This window comes from Medicago truncatula, chromosome 3 (genome assembly GCF_003473485.1).
Source record: "Medicago truncatula cultivar Jemalong A17 chromosome 3, MtrunA17r5.0-ANR, whole genome shotgun sequence".
Taxonomy (NCBI): domain Eukaryota; kingdom Viridiplantae; phylum Streptophyta; class Magnoliopsida; order Fabales; family Fabaceae; genus Medicago; species Medicago truncatula.
This window is the reverse complement of record NC_053044.1, coordinates 52519642-52539471: the sequence shown is the minus strand read 5'-3', so window position 1 is coordinate 52539471 and position 19830 is coordinate 52519642. Positions and strand designations below refer to the sequence as shown.

At 32.0% G+C, this 19830-nt stretch overlaps 2 protein-coding genes across 2 annotated transcripts; one reads left to right on the top strand and one right to left on the bottom strand.

Annotated features, from left to right (window-relative positions):
* The first annotated feature begins 6975 nt into the window (after window positions 1–6975).
* Window positions 6976–8646, top strand: LOC11425827 (uncharacterized). The gene has a single exon (XM_003603267.4). The coding sequence runs from the start codon at window positions 7242–7244 to the stop codon at window positions 8280–8282; it is 1041 nt and encodes a 346-aa protein (XP_003603315.1). The 5' UTR covers window positions 6976–7241; the 3' UTR covers window positions 8283–8646.
* A 6306-nt stretch (window positions 8647–14952) lies between these two features.
* On the bottom strand, window positions 14953–17304 carry LOC11433509 (deSI-like protein At4g17486). The gene is made up of 3 exons (XM_003603266.4): window positions 16892–17304; window positions 16510–16797; window positions 14953–15526 (listed from the first exon to the last, which is right to left on the bottom strand). The coding sequence occupies exons 1-3, from the start codon at window positions 17028–17030 to the stop codon at window positions 15312–15314; spliced, it is 642 nt and encodes a 213-aa protein (XP_003603314.1). The 5' UTR covers window positions 17031–17304; the 3' UTR covers window positions 14953–15311.
* Between the last annotated feature and the right edge of the window lie 2526 nt (window positions 17305–19830).

Below are 19830 nucleotides of genomic sequence, written 5' to 3'. Positions count from 1 at the left end.
AACACCCAAAATTATTCTAATTATCCATTTAACTACGAAAATCCCAACAATTATCCAAATTCAAATCAATTTTTCAATGATTCATGATCTTTCAACATAGCTTTATAATATAAACATTCTCCTACGCGTTGGGGATACATTAGGTGATATGTTGAAGGTGTACCACTTGATTTCGGTGGCATTTAGGATGCACAAATGTAAAATTTGTGCACCATGGGAAAGTTTATTTCTACCATTGGATTAAAAGAAAAACACACTATTATCATGCACTTTCACCACTATATTTTTTACACTATCTTCCCCAACCATTCTCTCTCACCCACCACCAAGCTCTCTTTTCCAAACTGTCCTCCATAAGCTCCCAATTCTTTTGAATTTATGTGTACTCACGACAGTCCTCTCTCTTTCTCTAATTTTTTTCTCCCTAATTGAAATATTTGGAATTGGAGTTATGGGTTTGAAAGGATTTTGAGGAATAAGCTTTATGTGATGATGAATGTTGTTGTTTTCAGATTGAAACTTTCTAAGTATTCATTGTCTGAACTATTTTTTATTTTCTAGATCTAGATTCTTTTTCATTTTCTGGATATGAGATCCGAAGAAAATCATCGTCGTTCAAGATTCAGCACAATATAATTTTCCACCCGATTGTTTTATCATGAAATGAGACACAAAGAAAATTTACGCTTAAGATTTTCTGAAAATGGGTCATAATTTAATGGTAGCTTTATAATTTTTGGCATATTCTAGAATTAAACAACTTTGAATAACATCAATGAAGAATTTTTTTGTTTTTATTTTTGAAGGACATCAATGAAGATTATGCATGTGTTTTTGATATTAGGGACTTAGTTACAAGGAAATTGTAGAAAATGACAATCAAAATGGGTGTTGTAGTCTTTTCTTTTAAGAAACTGGTGGTGATGCTCAAGGAGGTTGAAGACACAGTGTTTTTTTTCACCCAAGGTTGAAGATAACGTTAAAATAAAATAAAAAATATAGCATGGACAGACCACAATAAAATCTATGCTCCTCTTTAATCTAATGGCAAAAATTAAACTTGTGCATGGTGCACAAATTTAACACTTGTGCATCCTAAATGCCATTTAGGATGCACAAACATAATATTTGTGCACCATGCACAAGTTTTTTATGACCATTAGATTAAATGAATAACACATTTTTATCGTGGTCTCTCACTATCATATCTCTCTCACTTTCTCTCTTTACTTCCTTCCAACAACAAACTTCCATCCACACCAGACACAGTACTAGTTTTCACATTCAACATGAATTAAGAACTTATGATTGTTCATCTCCTTCATCATTGTTTTCATCTCCACCAAATTAATTACAAATTCTGAAAATTAGAAATGTAAAGGTCATAAAATAAAATAATAAGAAATTAAAAAAAAATCCAAAACTATGTTAATCTTTGATCAAATTAATCAAATCCTCACAATATCAAAGATGCTTCTCGCCTGGTCTGGCCATTTCCATTTTCTTCATTTTCCTTTACCTCGTTTTCAACCATAGTGAAACTCTCAACCTTTTTCTCAGTACTGAAATTGACCTATGTTTTGAGATTTTTGGGTATAATTGAACCATTTCAATCATTATGATTTTATGAGTTATTGTTTTGGAATTGACCCATTTACTGAAATTAATCTCTATGACAAGTCCAAATTGATGTTGCTTCCTCCAATTCAAGTACACAACCAAATCATTCCATACGACATTACGCAGCAGGAAACACCGTTCTTTAAGATCTAGAAACTGTAAAATCCAGAAAAGCTGCCATAACAGAACAACCTCTCGACCGCAAAACACAGTTTGTTTCCTTGAAAGCAAACGTAATTGAAAATTAATTGCTTCAATCCAAAATCGCCACCACCGGCGGCGCCGGAGATGGTAATGGTGGAAAGAGGAAGGGAGTGGATGATGATTCCATCGGGTTCTATGAGACAGAGGGTGGTGGCTTCGAGTTTTGCATGGCGGTGGTGATGTGGGAGGAGGGTGGGGGACGAGGGCGATGATGCTAGAGGGGCTGATTGGGTGGTGGAGGAGGAGGAGCAGGTGACGGTGTGGAGGGAAGTGTTGGGAAGAGAGAGGAGGAGGAGGTAGAGAGAGAGAGAGAGAGAGAGAGAGAAAGTGAGGGAAATCTGATAGTGAGAGACCATAATATTAATGTGTTCTTCATCTAATCTGATGGTCATAAAAAAACTTGTGCATGGTGCACAAATACTATGTTTGTGCATACTAAATGCAACCATAAAGAAACATGTAAGGTTCCAATGTTTGATTCTGTGAAGGTTTATTCACCTAAAGAGATAGATTTTGCCACAAGGGATGCAAGTTTTCCACATTTCAGGTTTTGATAGCGTGACAACCGATAAATCTGAATTCCACAATGAAGATCTCTTTGGTTTATGAGAATGATTCATAAGCAAATCAGTGAGATATTCATCAAGATTTTGGTCTCTGGATGTTGCTCAAAAGACATAATAGGGGGAAGTAGTTGAGTGATGCATCTCAACTGAAATTTTAGGAGCAAAAAAAATAATGAAGATGCGAAAGGAAAAAAAAAGGGTTAAATATGTTTTTGGTCCCTATAAATATATTAACTTTTCGTTTCAGTCCTTCTAAAATTTTCCTTCAACTTTTAGTTCCTATAAAATTTTCAATCTTCACTTTTGGTCCCTCGCTTAAAGTAAACTCATATGTAGAATTCATATTTTTAAATAAATGTTTCCGAAAAATGTATAATATTATAAGGATCTCTCCCAAAAAAATTTAGAATTTTTTACCAAAACATGAATTAAATATGAATTTTTATATTTTTGGTGGTAAAAAATCCATATTTAATTCATGTTTTGATAAAAAAATTCTAATTTTTTTTGGAAGTGATTTTTACAATATTCCATACATTTTTGCACAATTTCATTAAAAAAATACAAAAATTTACTTAAAAATAGGGACCAAAAGTAATGATTGAAAATTTTATAGGGACTAAAAATTGATGGAAAATTTTAGAGGGACTAAAACGAAAAATTGGTATATTTATAGGGATCAAAAACATATTTAACCCAAAAAAAAAGAGGTAAGTGCAAGTACATTTATTAATGTTTATAAGGTCGTTATATATAACAATTTTAGGAATTCCATAAAAAAAAAACAATTTTAGGAATGATTGTTCATGTGTTGCATAAAAATTTCATCAGGCAGGGGTCTACATCAAAGCTTTTGGTGGGTTTAAAGGCAATGAGAGTTTTTAAGCCTTTGAAGCGAGCCTTAACTCTCAAACTATAGTCCGAAATATATTAGGACTAAGAAATCTTCAATTTATTTCTTATTTAAGACATGTAAAAAAAGAGTGATCATATTGTAACTAGGTTGGTTAAATTTTGGTCTCAATCAAAGTCAATTATGAGGTATCACTGATGAAGCAATTCTTATACATGTTTTTTTTTCTTTTTTGCATCAGTTTTCGATCCATTAAAGGTGGGTGACTAATCTGATTCGTGTGTAGATGCATGCGCACTGGCTAAGCGTTGTTCTCCCTGGGAATCGAACTCGGTATTCCCCGGATACGTCCTTAGAAGGAGCTCCCTGCCACTGGAGCCCAAACAACTCGTGAGCTTAAATCAGTTGGTATGGACAATGTATGATATATGCAAGGTCCGGGGTTCAAACCCCGACCATCATAAAAATTCTTGTACATGCTTTATTTCAACTACATGCTGCAAATTTGGGGGAGAATCAAACTAATAAGTGAAATTAGATCAATAGGATAATACATTTCCTAATACGCATACAGTTGGTTCTTTGAGTGATGTGGTGACGAAGGATGACTATTTAAAATTGTAGGAAATGACATCCTTATGTGAGGATATTTTTAATTTAAATTTTATGTCTTTTTTATTCTAATAGGTTAGATACATGTCCCTAGACTTTTATGGAATTTTTTTTTTCTGACCAAATATACAAAAAAAAAAAATTAAGTCTGATCCCCTATGAAAAAAAAAATTCTAAAATGACCCACTTTTTTTTTTTTTTTGTCCTTTTCCTTCATTTCCGCCATTTGAAACGGCAGGAATGAGCCGCCGTCTGACACACGTCCCATCAGGATTGGCCACCTTTTTTTTAATTTTTTTTTAATTTCATTACCGCCATTTCAAATGGCGGGACTGATTTTTTTAATTTTTTTTCGTTTTTTTGTTTTTTTTTGCAGCATTTGTTTACATTAAAACACAACAAATAATAATGATAAATAAAAATATAGTAATGATAATGATGATATATTTAATTTAAAAACACTAATTATTTTATTTATAAGAAACAAAAACAAAAACTACTTTCTCCGCGGAAACCATTTACGCCAATAAAAACAAAAACAAAAACTATTTTCTCCATTCGAGTTCGATGTCATCGTAAGATTTTCCCGTCACCCCCAACCATTGAAGATAGCTTAAGTCAGCCGGATTGTGGGACTTTACTAATTTAAACAAATATAACGTTGATAATCGTTTAATAGTCGCGTTATGTGAAAGATGGAGGCCGAGACCCACACATTTCTTTTTCCATCGAGCGAGTGTACAATAACGTTGGAAGACGTTCATATGTGCTACGGGAGGTCATAGTTTACATTGGCGTAAATGGTTTCCGCGAAGAAAGTAGTTTTTGTTTTTGTTTTTATTTCTTATGAATAAAATAATTAGTGTTTTTAAATTAAATATATCATCATTATCATTACTATATTTTTTATTTATCATTATTATTTGTTGTGTTTTAATGTAAACAAATGCTGCCAAAAAAAACAAAAAACGAAAAAAAAATTAAAAAAAAATCATTCCCGCCATTTGAAATGGCGGTAATGAAATTAAAAAAAAATTTAAAAAAAGGTGGCCAATCCTGATGGGACATGTGTCAAACGGCGGCTCATTCCCCCCGTTTCAAATGGCGGGAATGGAGGAAAAGGACAAAAAAAAAAAAAAGTGGGTCATTTTGGAGTTTTTTTTCATAGGGGGTCAGACTTGATTTTTTTTTTGTACATTGGATCAGAAAAAAAAAAAATCGACTTAGGAGGTCAGACTTGAATTTTTTTTGGTATATTGGGTCACAAAAAAAAAAATTCGACCTTTATGTTTCATTTGTCTAAATTTCCAAAAGTTCAACGTAAATTTAATGAAAATCTAGATTTAAAAATCATATTTTGAACATTTAGCGGAGGATTTTTGTTATAATGTTTTAGCCATATGTGGAAAAAATGATTTAAAAGTTTAAAGATAATTTAGCAAATTTAAATTTAGCAAGAAGTAAAATCGTTAAATTTTTGTACAGTGACAAAAACATGTAAATTTTTTTTATCGGAATTGAAAAATAAATTTGATATATTTATTTTGGGTTGCTAATTTTCATCCGCCTAAAAACACTAAGGTGTAAATTAATAAGCTACACCCACCTAAAAAAAATCGTAAGGTGCAAATTAGCAACCTACTCCCACTTATTTATACTCATTTTTATAAATTTGATCAAATTGTTTACATCCATCTCTCACTAATTTACATCACTTTCATCATTTCAAATATTGTTTCTTTAAAAATTTGTCCATATTATATGTTTTGTACCTCAAAAATAGGAAAACATTTATTGAATAGAAACAAAATGGTGTTTTAGTAAAATATAAGTGAGTATATCCAAAATAAAAGTATAAAGAGTAAATTACACTCTCCTCCTCTCAAAGATGCTTGAATTACATTCCCCTCCCCTCTTATGTTAAAATATACACTCCCCTCCCCTCTTGTTCAAAACATATTAGAAAATATTTCACTCCCGTCCCTTGAGAGAAGCTTCGATTACATTCATCTCCCCTCTTAAGTCAAAATCTACGCTTTAGTCCCTCACTAATTTTTTTCTTCTAATAATCTAGCACACTTTAAAGAAAAATAGGATTGCGGATTCATTTTAATATAATCAAATTTTGAATACATATCTATCTCTATTTTTTATTCACAATTTCATTAACATATAGTTTTAAACCCTATTATAAAATATGAAACAACACAAAATAAAATTAAAATATGTGAAAAATTACTAAAGTCGATTAAGTATGGTTATTTAAAAGCGAATTTTGTACTCTAAATTATAAAATTAACTACAAAATATTTAAATTTAATTTTCATTGACATTTAGATTATAAAGAAACGAATTTATATTTTTTAAATGGTGATTCAAAATTAATATATATTTAAAAAAAATTATTTATGTTAAAATAGATTAAAGTGTTGTTCATATTTAATTATTAAGGGAGGGGGTTGTAATTCAAGCATCTTATAGGGGAGGGGGAGTATAAATCTTACTTTTCAAGGGAGGGGAGTATATTTTAACATAAGAGGGGAGGAGAGTGTAATTCAATGATCTTTTAGGGGAGGGGAGTGTAATTTACTCAAGTATAAATTAAAATTACTAGGGAACGGAAGTTTTTTAACCGGTAGGTGAAAATAGTTAGCACGAGAGAGGTAAAAGAGAGGGGGACTTCTACGGTACACCTCAAATACTGGTACTCCTACTTTAAAAATTTATAATTTAACGATTATTTTATGAAATAATGAGTTATTCATCAATATTTATATTCTAGAAAACATCATTTTATAAGAAAGAACATCATTTCATTGTTTATAAGAATTATATTAAATTTTTAACATTTTCTCATAAAAAGTAAACAATATTCTTTGTTATATGTAATAAAAATTCAAAAAAAAACCAACTCATTTAATTATTAATTTAATAATTTAATATACCGGTTTATGATAGAATTTGCAAAAAGGGAGTACTTGAAAATGCTTGGCCCAATCTATGATTAATTAAACACCTTCGTGGTGGAAAGCAAGAAATTCATTCCCAGATTCCAACTCAGTCTTCTTTTACCACCACTAGTACATATACATCCTGCAACTATGCTATATGTCATGACAACAACTAAGTAAAGGAAGGGTCCGACACATACACATATTAATAGACACAGTCTTCTTTCTCCTTACAGGGTTACCCTCTCCCACATCCATAAAAACCCAATCCATTCAACAAATCTCAATTCACACTTCAAACCTTGGATCCTCTTTCTCCTTTTCATTCGCCAATCATCAAATATTATAATATAATAATTAATAAAAACCAATCAAAAAACCAACATTACACACAACACAACCTCTCAAACAAAACAAAACAAAACAAAACAAAATATGTCATCATCCCCTTTTCCTTCTTGTTTCCGTCCCTCTCCAACCACCGACGACAACCGTAATTCTCCACCACCACCACCGTCTCCGCCACATTCCACCAACCCTAACCTCACCACCTATCTTTACCAATCCAACGTAGGTTTAGTTTCATTGACTTGGTCACGTTCTATTCTTGGTCGTTCTCTTCACGTTCAACTTCATCATCACCCATTCGATTCACCACCAACCAATCCTTCTTCTTCTTCCTCCTCCTTTCATCTCCATATCAAACCCTTCATTTTCTGGAAAAAACACGGAACAAAAAAACTCTCTTCAAATACACACTTGTTCTGGAACCTCTCTAAAGCTAAATTTGGGTCAGGACCTGAGCCAGATTCCGGCTTCTACTTCGCCGTTGTTGTTGATAACGAGATGACTCTTTTGGTCGGAGATTCAAACAAAGATGCGTATGCAAAGTCCAAATCTAAAGAACACAAGAATAATTTTCAGTATTTGGTGATGAAAAGAGAGCATGTTTATGCTAACAAAATCTACAACACGAGAGCGAGATTTGGTGGGAAAATGAGAGAGATTCAGATAGATTGTGGTGGAAGAGATCATTCCAGGCTTTGTTTCAGTGTTGATGGACAAAAAGTGTTGCAGATTAAGAGATTGAAATGGAAGTTTAGAGGGAATGAGAGAGTTGAAATTGATGGTGTACCTGTTCAGATCTCATGGGATGTTTATAATTGGTTGTTTGTGAAAGATAACAGTGATGGGCACGCGATTTTCATGTTCAAATTCGAAGAAGAAGATGAAGATGAACAACAACGAGGTAAAGAGAAGAGTTTGACGAATTTGCTAGCGCAACAGAATTTGAATTTGGGTGTTTATGAGTTAGGGAAAATGGGTAAGAGTTGGTCGTCTTCGTCGGTTTCAATGGCTTCTTCTGGTGGATCTTTTGGTGCAAGTTCTTCTGTTTTGGAATGGTCTAGTGTTGAGGAGAATGAATTGGTTGTTCCTGTTGGGTTTTCTTTGCTTGTTTATGCTTGGAAACGATGAATGGTGATTCTGTTTCTGGTTGCATTTTGTTCTGTTCTATGATCATTTTAATTAGACAGTGTTGCAACTGGTTTAAGTTTAGATTTTTATTGTCACACCTCACTAACACATTTGTTTTGTGAACATAGAGATTGAATAAATGTAGTTTTAGAATTTAGAAGCTTAAGAGAATCCAATGTTTTGATATTAGATCTAACATATTATTCTTTACGATGGAGAAGATCATAGATAGCACTAGTTGGATTTGGAGGATTTTGTACTTTTTATTTTTACTTGGTATTGCCTTAAGGATTGTGGAATTTATTTATTACAATGCAATGTAATTTTTTTCTTCTTCATATATAACTCAATTGTTTGCAGCTAATGAGAATGTTACTCCATGATCGAACTATTTGCTTTCATTTTGTTGCTATTGACTATCTGAAGTAGAATTTTTTTGCTAAATCAACTTTTCGTTTTGATAGAGAAGTGTTAACTAGCAGCAGGTATGTTAATTTCTAGGGTTTGAACTCTGGTTCTTGCGTGATTCACATGATATGTTAATTTTAGAGTTTGAACTCATTCACCATTAAAGCCACCTGCCTAGAATTAAGCTAAATCAACTCAATCTTTTGATTAAAATGACTATTATTAAATTATTTTAGTTTTCCTTGTGTTTAAACACTTGGCGTGCAAGTGCAATGTTGTTGATAGAAGTTGGGTTGGATTTGTAAGGGTGGTGTGCATTCTAAGTGTTACACCAAATGAGGAGGTGGGTTGAAGGTAGGACCTATTCTTGTTTTGGATGAATTGGCAATTGCAAATGGCAGCTAAGGCTGTAGTTGTAGGCGGTAGCCTTTGTGTGACCGATACTAAATTGTCAAATTGGTTGGTTGACCTAGTCCACCATGAATTAATAGAATTTGAACGGTTATATTAGTTGACAACCCAACCAAATTGAACCAATACTCTTCCTAAAGATAACTCAACCAATACTCTTCAGTTTTCTAACCAAAATATGATTATTATTTTTTTATAATGCCAAGACATGAACTTTTAGTTGAAGAAAAATGGTGATTAAGATATGAACGGAAAATGCATAAGAAATTGGATACAAAACCAGACAGACTCAAATGGTTGTGTTGCGTTTAGTCGTGTGGACCACACGAGTTTGTTTTCTAAAGGATGATTGATTCGACTGTTAGTCTTGTGAACCCAAGAAATTAAAAATAAAAAATTAAATTAAAGGCTGTCTGCCAGCGATTATTGTTGAACGTTTTTTTAATGCATTTCACTTAGTTACGTGATCTACTCCGTAATTATGCATTGGTAAAGAGTTTACGTCAAAAACAAAATAAAATAACACCGGTGAACATGGTCATTTTCCTTAAATTTTCAATACATAGTTTATATTTTTTATATATTAGCACGTTTTTTAGAGCATATGTTAACATTTTCCTATTATTATTTTCTTAAAAAAATATTGAATTTATTAATAATTGATATTATTTTAATAAATTTATCCTTTTAAGAGAAAAGTTTGTTTATATTGTCATCATATTATTTACTTATTTGCGTATTTTTTTTACAAATACTTATTTATGTATTAGTGATTGTAGAAAATATCCAAAATAATTAGAGGTATGTCGGTAATAATACTCCCTCCGTCCCGCAATAAATGACCTGTTTGAAAATGTGCAATTTTGACCTAACTTACTTTGACCATATTTTTCTACTAATATACAAAGATAAATAATATCATATAAGATGTCGTTAGATTCGTCTCGATGAGTATTTTCAAAATATCAAATTTTCATAATTTTTTCCAATATATTATTCAAGATATTTAAACTCAAAATTACGCATTGGTATGCGTAATTGGGTCAACTAGATCACTTATTAAGGAACGGAGGGAGTAATAATTAATGAAATTCAAATTCAAATGGTCTTGTATAAAAATGGACAAATAAACTTTTTAAGGAGACCGATTTTAGTTTACAACAAATCGAGATGTCTACTATATATATAGTTGCTTGCTATATCCTTCACCCTTTTATTATTATTATAAGCAAAATTTGATTACTCTTGACAACAAATTATATAATGTTCATTTTCATTCAATTGTTAGCGTGTACAGATTTGAACATAGACCAGTAAGATATTTTTAAATCTAAACTGCTTTTGAAAATTTTGTTTGCACATTAGAACTTGAAATATCAACTTGTAAATTCTAAGATGCCAGTTAGAGCAATTAACAACTTTTGTTCTTTTTACACTAAAAATTATGATACGTACATTTAATTCGGGCTACAGTTTAAAAGTTAGGAAATAAGCGATGCACCAAGTTCTAAAGTCAAAGTAGGAGTTTAATTTCAAGGTTAGAGTCCAAAACACGGTGCTTTCGGTTACCTTGCTAATTTGCAGTTGCATTTGAAGCTATATTTTTCAACACCAATGACTTGGAATCATTTCGAATAGTACACCTAGAAACTATTCCGTTTACTAAATTTTGTTTTATTAAAAGCTTAATTGCACTTTTGACCCTCTATGTTTTAAGAAAGTTGTGATTTTGGCCCCCTAACTAATTCAAGTACAAAACAGCCCTCTATGTATTAGATCTTTGGCAGTTTTGGCCCCCAAACTAATTAAAATACAAAACAGCCCCCTACGTATTGGATCTTTGGCAGTTTTGACCCCCTAAACAACAAGAAAACGTCTTTATAGTTTGTTTAATCGTTGCTAAAGTCAATTAATAGCTCGTGTTGTTCACGAAGACTTAGAAACTGTACCATATTCAAATTTACGTTTTTTTTTTTGTAAAATTTACACTGCAGCAAGTCTTCAACTCTTCATTGCAAGATTATTCCTTACGCTATGAGTAAAATAAGAGGCCCTTTCAGGAATTTCAAAGTCTATAAACATTACATTGGTCATGCTAGAATTAGACTTGAATTGGTTGGGCAATGTCTTGATCAATTGGAACCTTCTGAATAGAAAAAATGTAATATGAAGGGGAGATCTCACTAAAAATGGTCAGAGACGGAAGATAATCATCGATAATATATGTGTATACTCGACACTAATAATATGGTTAAAAAAACAATTTTAAAGTCTTTTCATCGAGGTCAATGCTTTCAATAAGTTTCATTTGACTTTCTATTCTTTAGTTCCCCCTCTTGTATAAGTCTCACTTACAAAAATACACGATTATTAAAAAAAGTATGGAAGCGAGAAAATCATGAGAAAAGAATGTTTGAATGATGATAAATTTTAAAATGTTTTCCTTTTTCTTCTTTGAAAGAGAGTTATTTAAATAGAACGTTAAGTAAAGAGAAACATGGATAGAGATAAAGACACGTTGAGTTTTATACTGATTTATCTCCAAACTTAGACAGTTATGCCCAATCCTCCTTTTACAAAGAGTATTTCCTTAGTAAAGTCAACGAGTCCACGATACTTCTAACCGATTACAAGCACTAAGGTATATGCATATCTTTCAGAAAATACCTTAGATATATTACTATAAAGATCAGACTTAACTAAGTCACATTGTCTTCTTAAAGACAATTTAGCCCTTTGAGGAGTTACAACATTGATAAATCAAATACTTAGTTGTTTGTGTACATATTTTACTCATAAAAATGATAATACAATTTATCATTCAATACAAGTATGTAATTTTTTGAAAGAAAGTATGTGACAATGAACAACTCTTTTGAATACTTTTCTAATGTAACAGATTTGAACGATGCTCAATATTTTGAAGTGTTTCTTGCTTTGCTCTTTAACCTATAAATATTTAAGATGATCTTTCTTGTTCTACATTGTTGAGTGTTGAAAAGTTGCTTATATAGGCAAGTAGAATACTAGAATTTGAAATTTGCAACACATATTTTCTTGATGTTGTAGTCATTGCAGTGTAGTGTTGTGCCTTTCATGAATATCTGAGACATAGACATCGAAAAGATTTGTGCTACTACCTTAGCATGTATCCGATCTTTGTTCTTATCATGTACATTTTTTTTATATTACGCAACATTGCATATATAGCTTGCTACTCCGTACCTCGTATACTTTATGCCAGCTATCCTTATATTTGAACTTGACAGGTTAGGAGGGAAAACCTTATTAGAGGATAAATAACATATTATTTAGAGGATAAGCTTCCAGAGGATCATAAACTTGAACCTTCTTGATTTTATATAAGAAGATACCGATGAGTAAGTGACTAGACACTTTGTATATCATATGCTTCCCTTGTTTTATTCACACGTTTAACATATGATACATCCTTTAAGTGTCTTTCTACGCATGAAACAAACATTATGGAATAATTTGTTCTCTTATACATTGTGATCATCATACCCAAAATTAAATATCGTTGTTCCTTAAACATCATTTTTGTCATTTTTATATTGCTTAAATATATTTTATATCTCTTACAAGTTTACACCCAAGATAAACAAATCAAACTTCATTTTTACCAAACAAACCCATCCAATATTGCACCCCCACATCACTATCCAATATTCGAGTACAACTACAAGTCATGTACTCATGTGTATCCAATAATTTGATCTTGCACACTAGACACTAGTAGGAGTTGAAATGATTTTTTTACTCTTCCTTAATAAAAAATAAAAAAAAAAGTAATTTTTTTACTCATTAAATTGAACAAAAAATATTTGACAATATTTACCCATACAAGGCTTGTTTCGAAAAAATACATATAGTTCATTACGAATAAAAGAAAAACAAAAGTGGTATCCCTCTGGGTTGATCATTATTATTAAAATGATGAAGAACAAGAGGATCCTAACAATTTTAATTTTATTAAAAATATTATTTTGGAAACATTTTAATAATTTAACTATGTTTAGATCTTAACCATTGTTTTGTTTTATATGACATCAATGGTTAAAATTACATTTAACTATGACACACGACTAGTTTGATCACTTGTATTTGCTGATTGGCACCTTGAGTTAAGCTATTATCCAAACCTGCTCAATTTTATATGGCCTTTCGTAGCTTACTAAAAACATCGTCATTTTTTATTTTAGAAATGTGTCTATACATACCACACAAAATATTCGAAAGCATATATTCACACCAAAGGACAAAATATGGTATTGTTTTAAAGGAGTCTTATCATCACACCCTCTAACTTATTTTTCACAACACACTGCGACTCTTATTAGTTAATTTGAATGAGTTTCACTTAATTAGACACACCTGTATATAAAAGACACACCTGTATATAAATGTAGTGAGATTTATTTGAATTTCATCAATTATAAGAGAATATGTTGAAAAATTATATGCCACAGTCAATTGTATGCATAACACTAAACTAAACCCAACTCCCCAAGTCCGCCTATAACAAAATAATCTGGCATCCACATAACCTCTCTATAACCATATATTTAAATAGTTATCACATAGCATGATAGTTCATTAGGCCACCATTGTGGTGCGATGAGTTTGAGTTAAAAGTTTTACACTGTTTGGAAAAGTAAAGGTTGAACACATCATAAATTATGCGTTTTATAAATTTAATGTCTTAAAATTTTGTGTAAAGATGTGAGTCTGCAACTCACTTGTGTGGTTACATGGATGATCTAAGGCTCCCCTCACAACCAACAATGATATCAAAATCGATGACCGACTCCTTTGGTCGAAAGCCTTCCTGACAATGACAGTCAGACGGTGTATCTCGTTGATGTGGCGGGTGTCAACAGCGGTGCAAGTGTATGAGGTTGAAACAACTCATGCTTCACTTATGTGGTTGCTTTTGATTCAATGTAGATGATCTCCCAGACTCCCACAAGACCCAACACTTTGTCGTGCCCTTTTATCGCATACTGCATCTCCTTCTAGGGTGGTGGATGTGGAGATTAAATTGTTCAAAGTCTCATGATAGTTGAGATAGGACAGGAGCATAGGTTTATAAGTGGAGATTAAAAGTGCTAGCAACACTCTCTTTTGAACACTTTATCTAAATTATTGGTTTAAATTATTGTGGGTCTACACTTTGAAAATATAACTCATACAAAGTGGTGAGACATAAATTAATTTCATCCAACGGAAGAGTGAGTAACAAAAAGAGTGTTGAAGAATGAGCGTTACTAGCATTTCTCAAGTGGAGATAACCTTCTTACAAGTCGGTTTTGTAAGGTAGAGCTAGGTTCAACCCAATTCCTAAGATGTTATTAGATCCTGGCTAAAATACGATGGACCGCCTGCGATCATGCCATCGCTATCCGACCTCTCGAGTGGACGTGAAATTATGTGTGAAGAATCTCACATTGGATATGATATAGTTTGAGCATATTAAGTGGGGATAATTTGCACCTTACATTGGTTTTTAAAAGTTGATTTATGAGATTAATGAAACCATAACTTTAGAGAGGCCAACTAGGTGACCGATCAATGCTTTAGCTAACTTATTTTTTACTAGATATTCTTAAGATTTTAAATTTTGCTCATGATTTTCTATGTGACTCTCTTGGGAGTTGGGAGACTCCTATGGGGCTTTGGTTCCATAGAGAATTTTAGTTTCGCTCTTGAGCTTTTGTCCCCGTTTATTCATGAAAATAATAATAATAATAACAGTTGCACATTGCGCAACCTTTTTCCGTATCTTAAATACAAATTAAATTTTAGAAATTTAGACTACAAGAATAGACCATTTTCATCAACTCATAATATTTCTTGTATTTCCATTTCCCAGTAAAGGTACACTGCTCTACACAACAAAAACATAATTAATTGCTACATCAAGTAAAGTAGTTCATTCCAGAATGAACAAAACACAGTCCAAGTATGTAGAAACAAAGAAACTTCCCATTCATAAAAGAAAGAAAGTATCTTAAAAAAAGAACATAGACAAAAAAAAAGCAACCATTCCATAGTAGCTATTGCAATTCTATGAAACATATACAATAAAACAGAAAGATTGAGCAAATAAACAACTTTCTGCCCTGAATCATCTTAGGTTGCTTATACGATACTCAAACACTATTTTAGAGGCTGACTCATGTCAAAGTTTTACTTTACTGTTAATGTTGTGGTTGATAAAGCTTTGATTAAAGATGATCGAGGAAAGCAATGTCTTGATGAACCTTGAGGATTAGAGGAAGCATCGCACCTGCTGGACTGACTTCTGATTTTCCTCTTTTCTTTTTCTTCAACCTTGTCGGATGTATCTTGCCTAACCTTTGTTTCATTTAAGCCAGGGGGAAGAACGCAATTGCAGAATAAACCTTCATATATAATTAAGGAGAATGTGTTACAATTAGAACTATGAAATGCTTACTAGTTGTTTCACATGTTTACAAGGCGCAGTATAGTAATAGAATACCAATCACATAAAACAAGTACTCCTACATAAGTAAAAGCAGTTACTGATTCAATTCAAGCATGTGTTTGTTATACACATTTTGACTGCAGCTGTTTAAAATTTAGTATGAATTTTCAGCCTGGCACAAAAGTCACTGTCTTTTTTTGTTACAAAGAATCGGCCTTGGGACTAACTATGAGACTGTTGTGATGTGTCTAGGCGTGAGTTAAAGTCCCACATAGGATGGAAGAGTTGAGGTTGAACAACATATAAGTTCGATGATCCGTAAACTCAATGCTTTAAGGTTTTGGACGAAGATGTGATATCCAACTCACTTGTCTTAACCTAATTGATGATCTTATCCTGTGAGGCTCCCCTCATTACCCAACAGAGAGTAATTTTGCTCACGCGCTTAGGTCGCAACTTAAAAGTTTTGTGTCACTCCCCAAGAGAGAGTACTCTCTGCTCGCGTGCTTAAGTTGCAACTTAAAGTTCTTTGCGACTCTCCACGAATGTGTTCTGCTGCTTAACCAACTAAGCCACATTCATTAGTCTATCTAAGGTTTGGGGGGAAATTTAACTTTTATTCAATAATAAGCAAAACACCTATATTTTCTTAAAATAAATTTTGATACTACGTCTATTTCTAAATATAGGAACCCTGGTTTCTAAATTACAAAAGTGAAGAAAATTGGTACCAACATTTAAAAGTTGTTAAATGATTGGACAAGAATTCTTAAGATGGTCCTTAGGGGTGGAGATGGTAGATTGCATGGTGAAACCAAACACACAAATACAACAATTGATGCTTGCAAAGTTACTAATTTCTAAACGTGCTATTCTTAACAATAAAAATGAAAGAAAAAGCTTGCAAAGTTTACAAAAAAAAACTGATATATTACTTACCAAGTCTCGCAAGTCGATTCACCCATCGAGGAATAGACTTTCCAGTTAATTTGTAACAAACATCATGACAAAAATGGTTGCAATTTTTGGAAATAAGATGATACGAATTTCCAGAGTACTCTTGAGCTAGTTTCTCCATGAATACCCGAATATCATTTGTACCCAGATCCGTTGTACCAATAAAAATCGATTTTCTGAAAGTAAACCCAGGACAGTTCTTGGGTTGCACTTCAAAAATCCCCGTTGTGTCATTCTCATGTGCTCCAAAACCATATTCAACATCATGAACTGCAGAACAAAAAATAAAGTAAAGTACTGTTTTTGTTTTAATCTACATTAGTTTAAGGTTAATTAATGAAATTAAAAAGTGGGTCTGCGTTACCTTGAACTCCTGAATGGTAGACACCAAGACCAAGCCAATAAGCATAACCATTAATTGGTGTGAGATCATAGACGTTAAGATAAACAGGGACGGTGCCTGGTTTTTTCTTCCTAGGACCTGTTACAAATTTAAACAACATTGTTGTTGTATATTTTGATGTTAACTAACTAGGTTATGTTCAATGAGTGTTTTTGTGTGTGAAATGAAATTAGAAGGAGAAATTGAAATGAAATGAAAGAGTTATAGTATTTGTGGTCAATTAAGGAGGAAGAAGAAGAGCCAAGAAAAAGAATAATAGTGGGAAATAGTATATGTGACTGTGGATGGATGCAGCCGAAAGTGCCTACTTTGCTTCACCCACCTTCCACTTCTTTTCTTTTTCTTTTTAATTGATAACCATAATAATTGTTTCTCTCGTGTCCCTGTCTTTACTCTATCTATGGAGTACACCTTTTTAAAGTACTTATACTAGGAGTAGCATTTAACTCCACAAATAGTATATTTTAGGGTCACATTGATTTTTTTCATTTTTTTTTTAAGGTACTAAAATGAAAGGTTTGTATTTTCATAAATATCAAAAACATGTTTCATTTATGGAAAATGCTAACATGTGATTTATGATTAATTGAATACACAAAATTTAAGAAAATATTTCTACATTTGAGTTGCACATGTACCCTTAAGGCCCAACTTAGCATGATCTTTGACTTCTTTCTCTACTTAACTAAAAATCAATTGGATCTTGATAAGGATTTTAAAATAGAAATAATTGATAAGTTTTATGTAGAAAAAACTTTGACATTTAGAATCCAAGCAGTTATCAGGTGAATGGAGAATCAAATACATCATTTATATAATTGGTCATCTTTAAAAACAATTTCCATTGAATATTTGTTATGGTAAAAATGAGAGGGAGAACAAATTAAAAGCAATTTGCATTTAGTTTCACTTTAAAAAAGATGATTTTTTTTTAAATAACAAAATTAAGCATGACAAAAGTTTGTCTTTTTTTGCTTATAATTTGAGACAAAAAAAATGAGTTTTTTCCTTATAATTTTAGAAAGAAAAAAAAAAGTAACTTTTTAATTTTTAATGTGATAAATGTATCAATACAAAATTTCTTCTTTAAGCTGCTTAATGGATGGTCTAAGAATATTTTTGCAAGCCAATTTTACATGGGAAAACCGAACATTTATGAATTCAAAATGAATATTTATTGAGAATTGTGATTTGATATTTCCTGGTGGAGTATTGAGTACTCTCTCCGTCCTAATTTATAAGCAAAAAATATTAATTCACATTTATTAAGAAAACTAACACTTAGTGATTTGAGATATAATTTTTTGTGTTCTCCTATAAATAAGTTTCATGGAAAGATGTAAAAATAATTCTCATTGGTTAAAAATTATGGAGAAAATAAAAAGGAGAACACATTGAATGCAATTTGCATTTAATTTTACATTGAAAAAGATGATTTGTTTGAAAAAACATAATCTCTTATTTATTAAAGTTAACCCGGACGTTAACTGTTGCCCTAATTTTAACCTAAATTATATGCTTACTTTTACTGTATTACCCCTGTTTAATTAAACCTATTGAATTTAGTTAATTTAATTAATTTAATCAAAATTTTATTTTCAAACGAAGAGATCTCTTATCTCTTATTTATTAAAGTTAACCCGGACGCTAACTGTTTCATCCTATAATCGTTGCTCCTATTTTCAACTCATCGTTGCTACTTTGTTTTTACTAAACGGAGTCCATCCTTTAACAGTTTCCTCCTATTTTGTTTCCCTGCTCCTACTTTGTTTGCAAGGTAAACAATAACAAATATATACTACTAAATCTTGAGGTGTGGCGGTACTTGAAATTTTTAGAAATTTGAACTTTAGAATATAATTGTTCTTGAATGTATGATTTAGGGTATCTCTATCACCCCTAATTTCCCAAATGTTGTTGGCTTCTACTTGGAAATAGGAATAAAATTTAATAGACTGATCAATTCAATATGCTATATTTAGTATTATAAAAAAATATGAGTGGATGGTAAGAAAAAAGAGAACATGAGTGGACCTTTAATTAAAAAAATAAAATTTAGTATAAGTGAACCAAAGTGGATATGAAAGCATGGGTGGCGAATGGTTAATATGCACATGAGTCATATAAGGGTCCTATATATTTCATGGGTGGCGGCTGCCCCTTTTCATTAGTACCTAGCTCCGTCCCTGTACTTAACCTATAATGTTACGTTACGGTATCAAGGACGATGTCATGAAAAATTATGTTATGGTACAGTACCAACGTCTATGCTTCTTAATATTATGAAATATTAAATGACAATCATGACATTCATCTAAACTATTTTGTTACCTATTACCGTCAAATATTACCTTCCATATGACCCGTGCGTTAGCACGGGTCGATGGTCTAGTAATAGCATAAAAGTTGATCTTTTTTGCTTATATTTTGAGACAAAGAATATGATAATTTTTTGCTTATATTTTAAGACGGAGGGAGTAGTTTTGATGATGAGTCAGTAAAGGATTCAAAGAAAGAAGTTTTGGTCCTAGGGATTATAAAAAGGAATTCATAGGGAACAGAGATGGCTTTGACAACGATGTAGTAACTCTCTTTTCAGAATCAGTTGTATAACAACAAGGGAACAACAGTTCAACAACACTCAGTTTTGTAACTTCGATTTCCATCTCAACCCAACCAAGATACATGCGTTATTGCGCCATGTGAGCGCCCAAGACACTGATTGCAAGAGAGGGATTCAGGAAGCGTGCAATTACACCTGGAAATTGCTCTTCTCGCAATAGAAATTGCTACTCCCAATTGAACTTTTAAAGATACTCCCACGTTACTTAAGTTCCAGAGATGTTATACACAACATGATTATAAGTTAACTCGGGTATGTTATAACCTGAGCGTGAGCT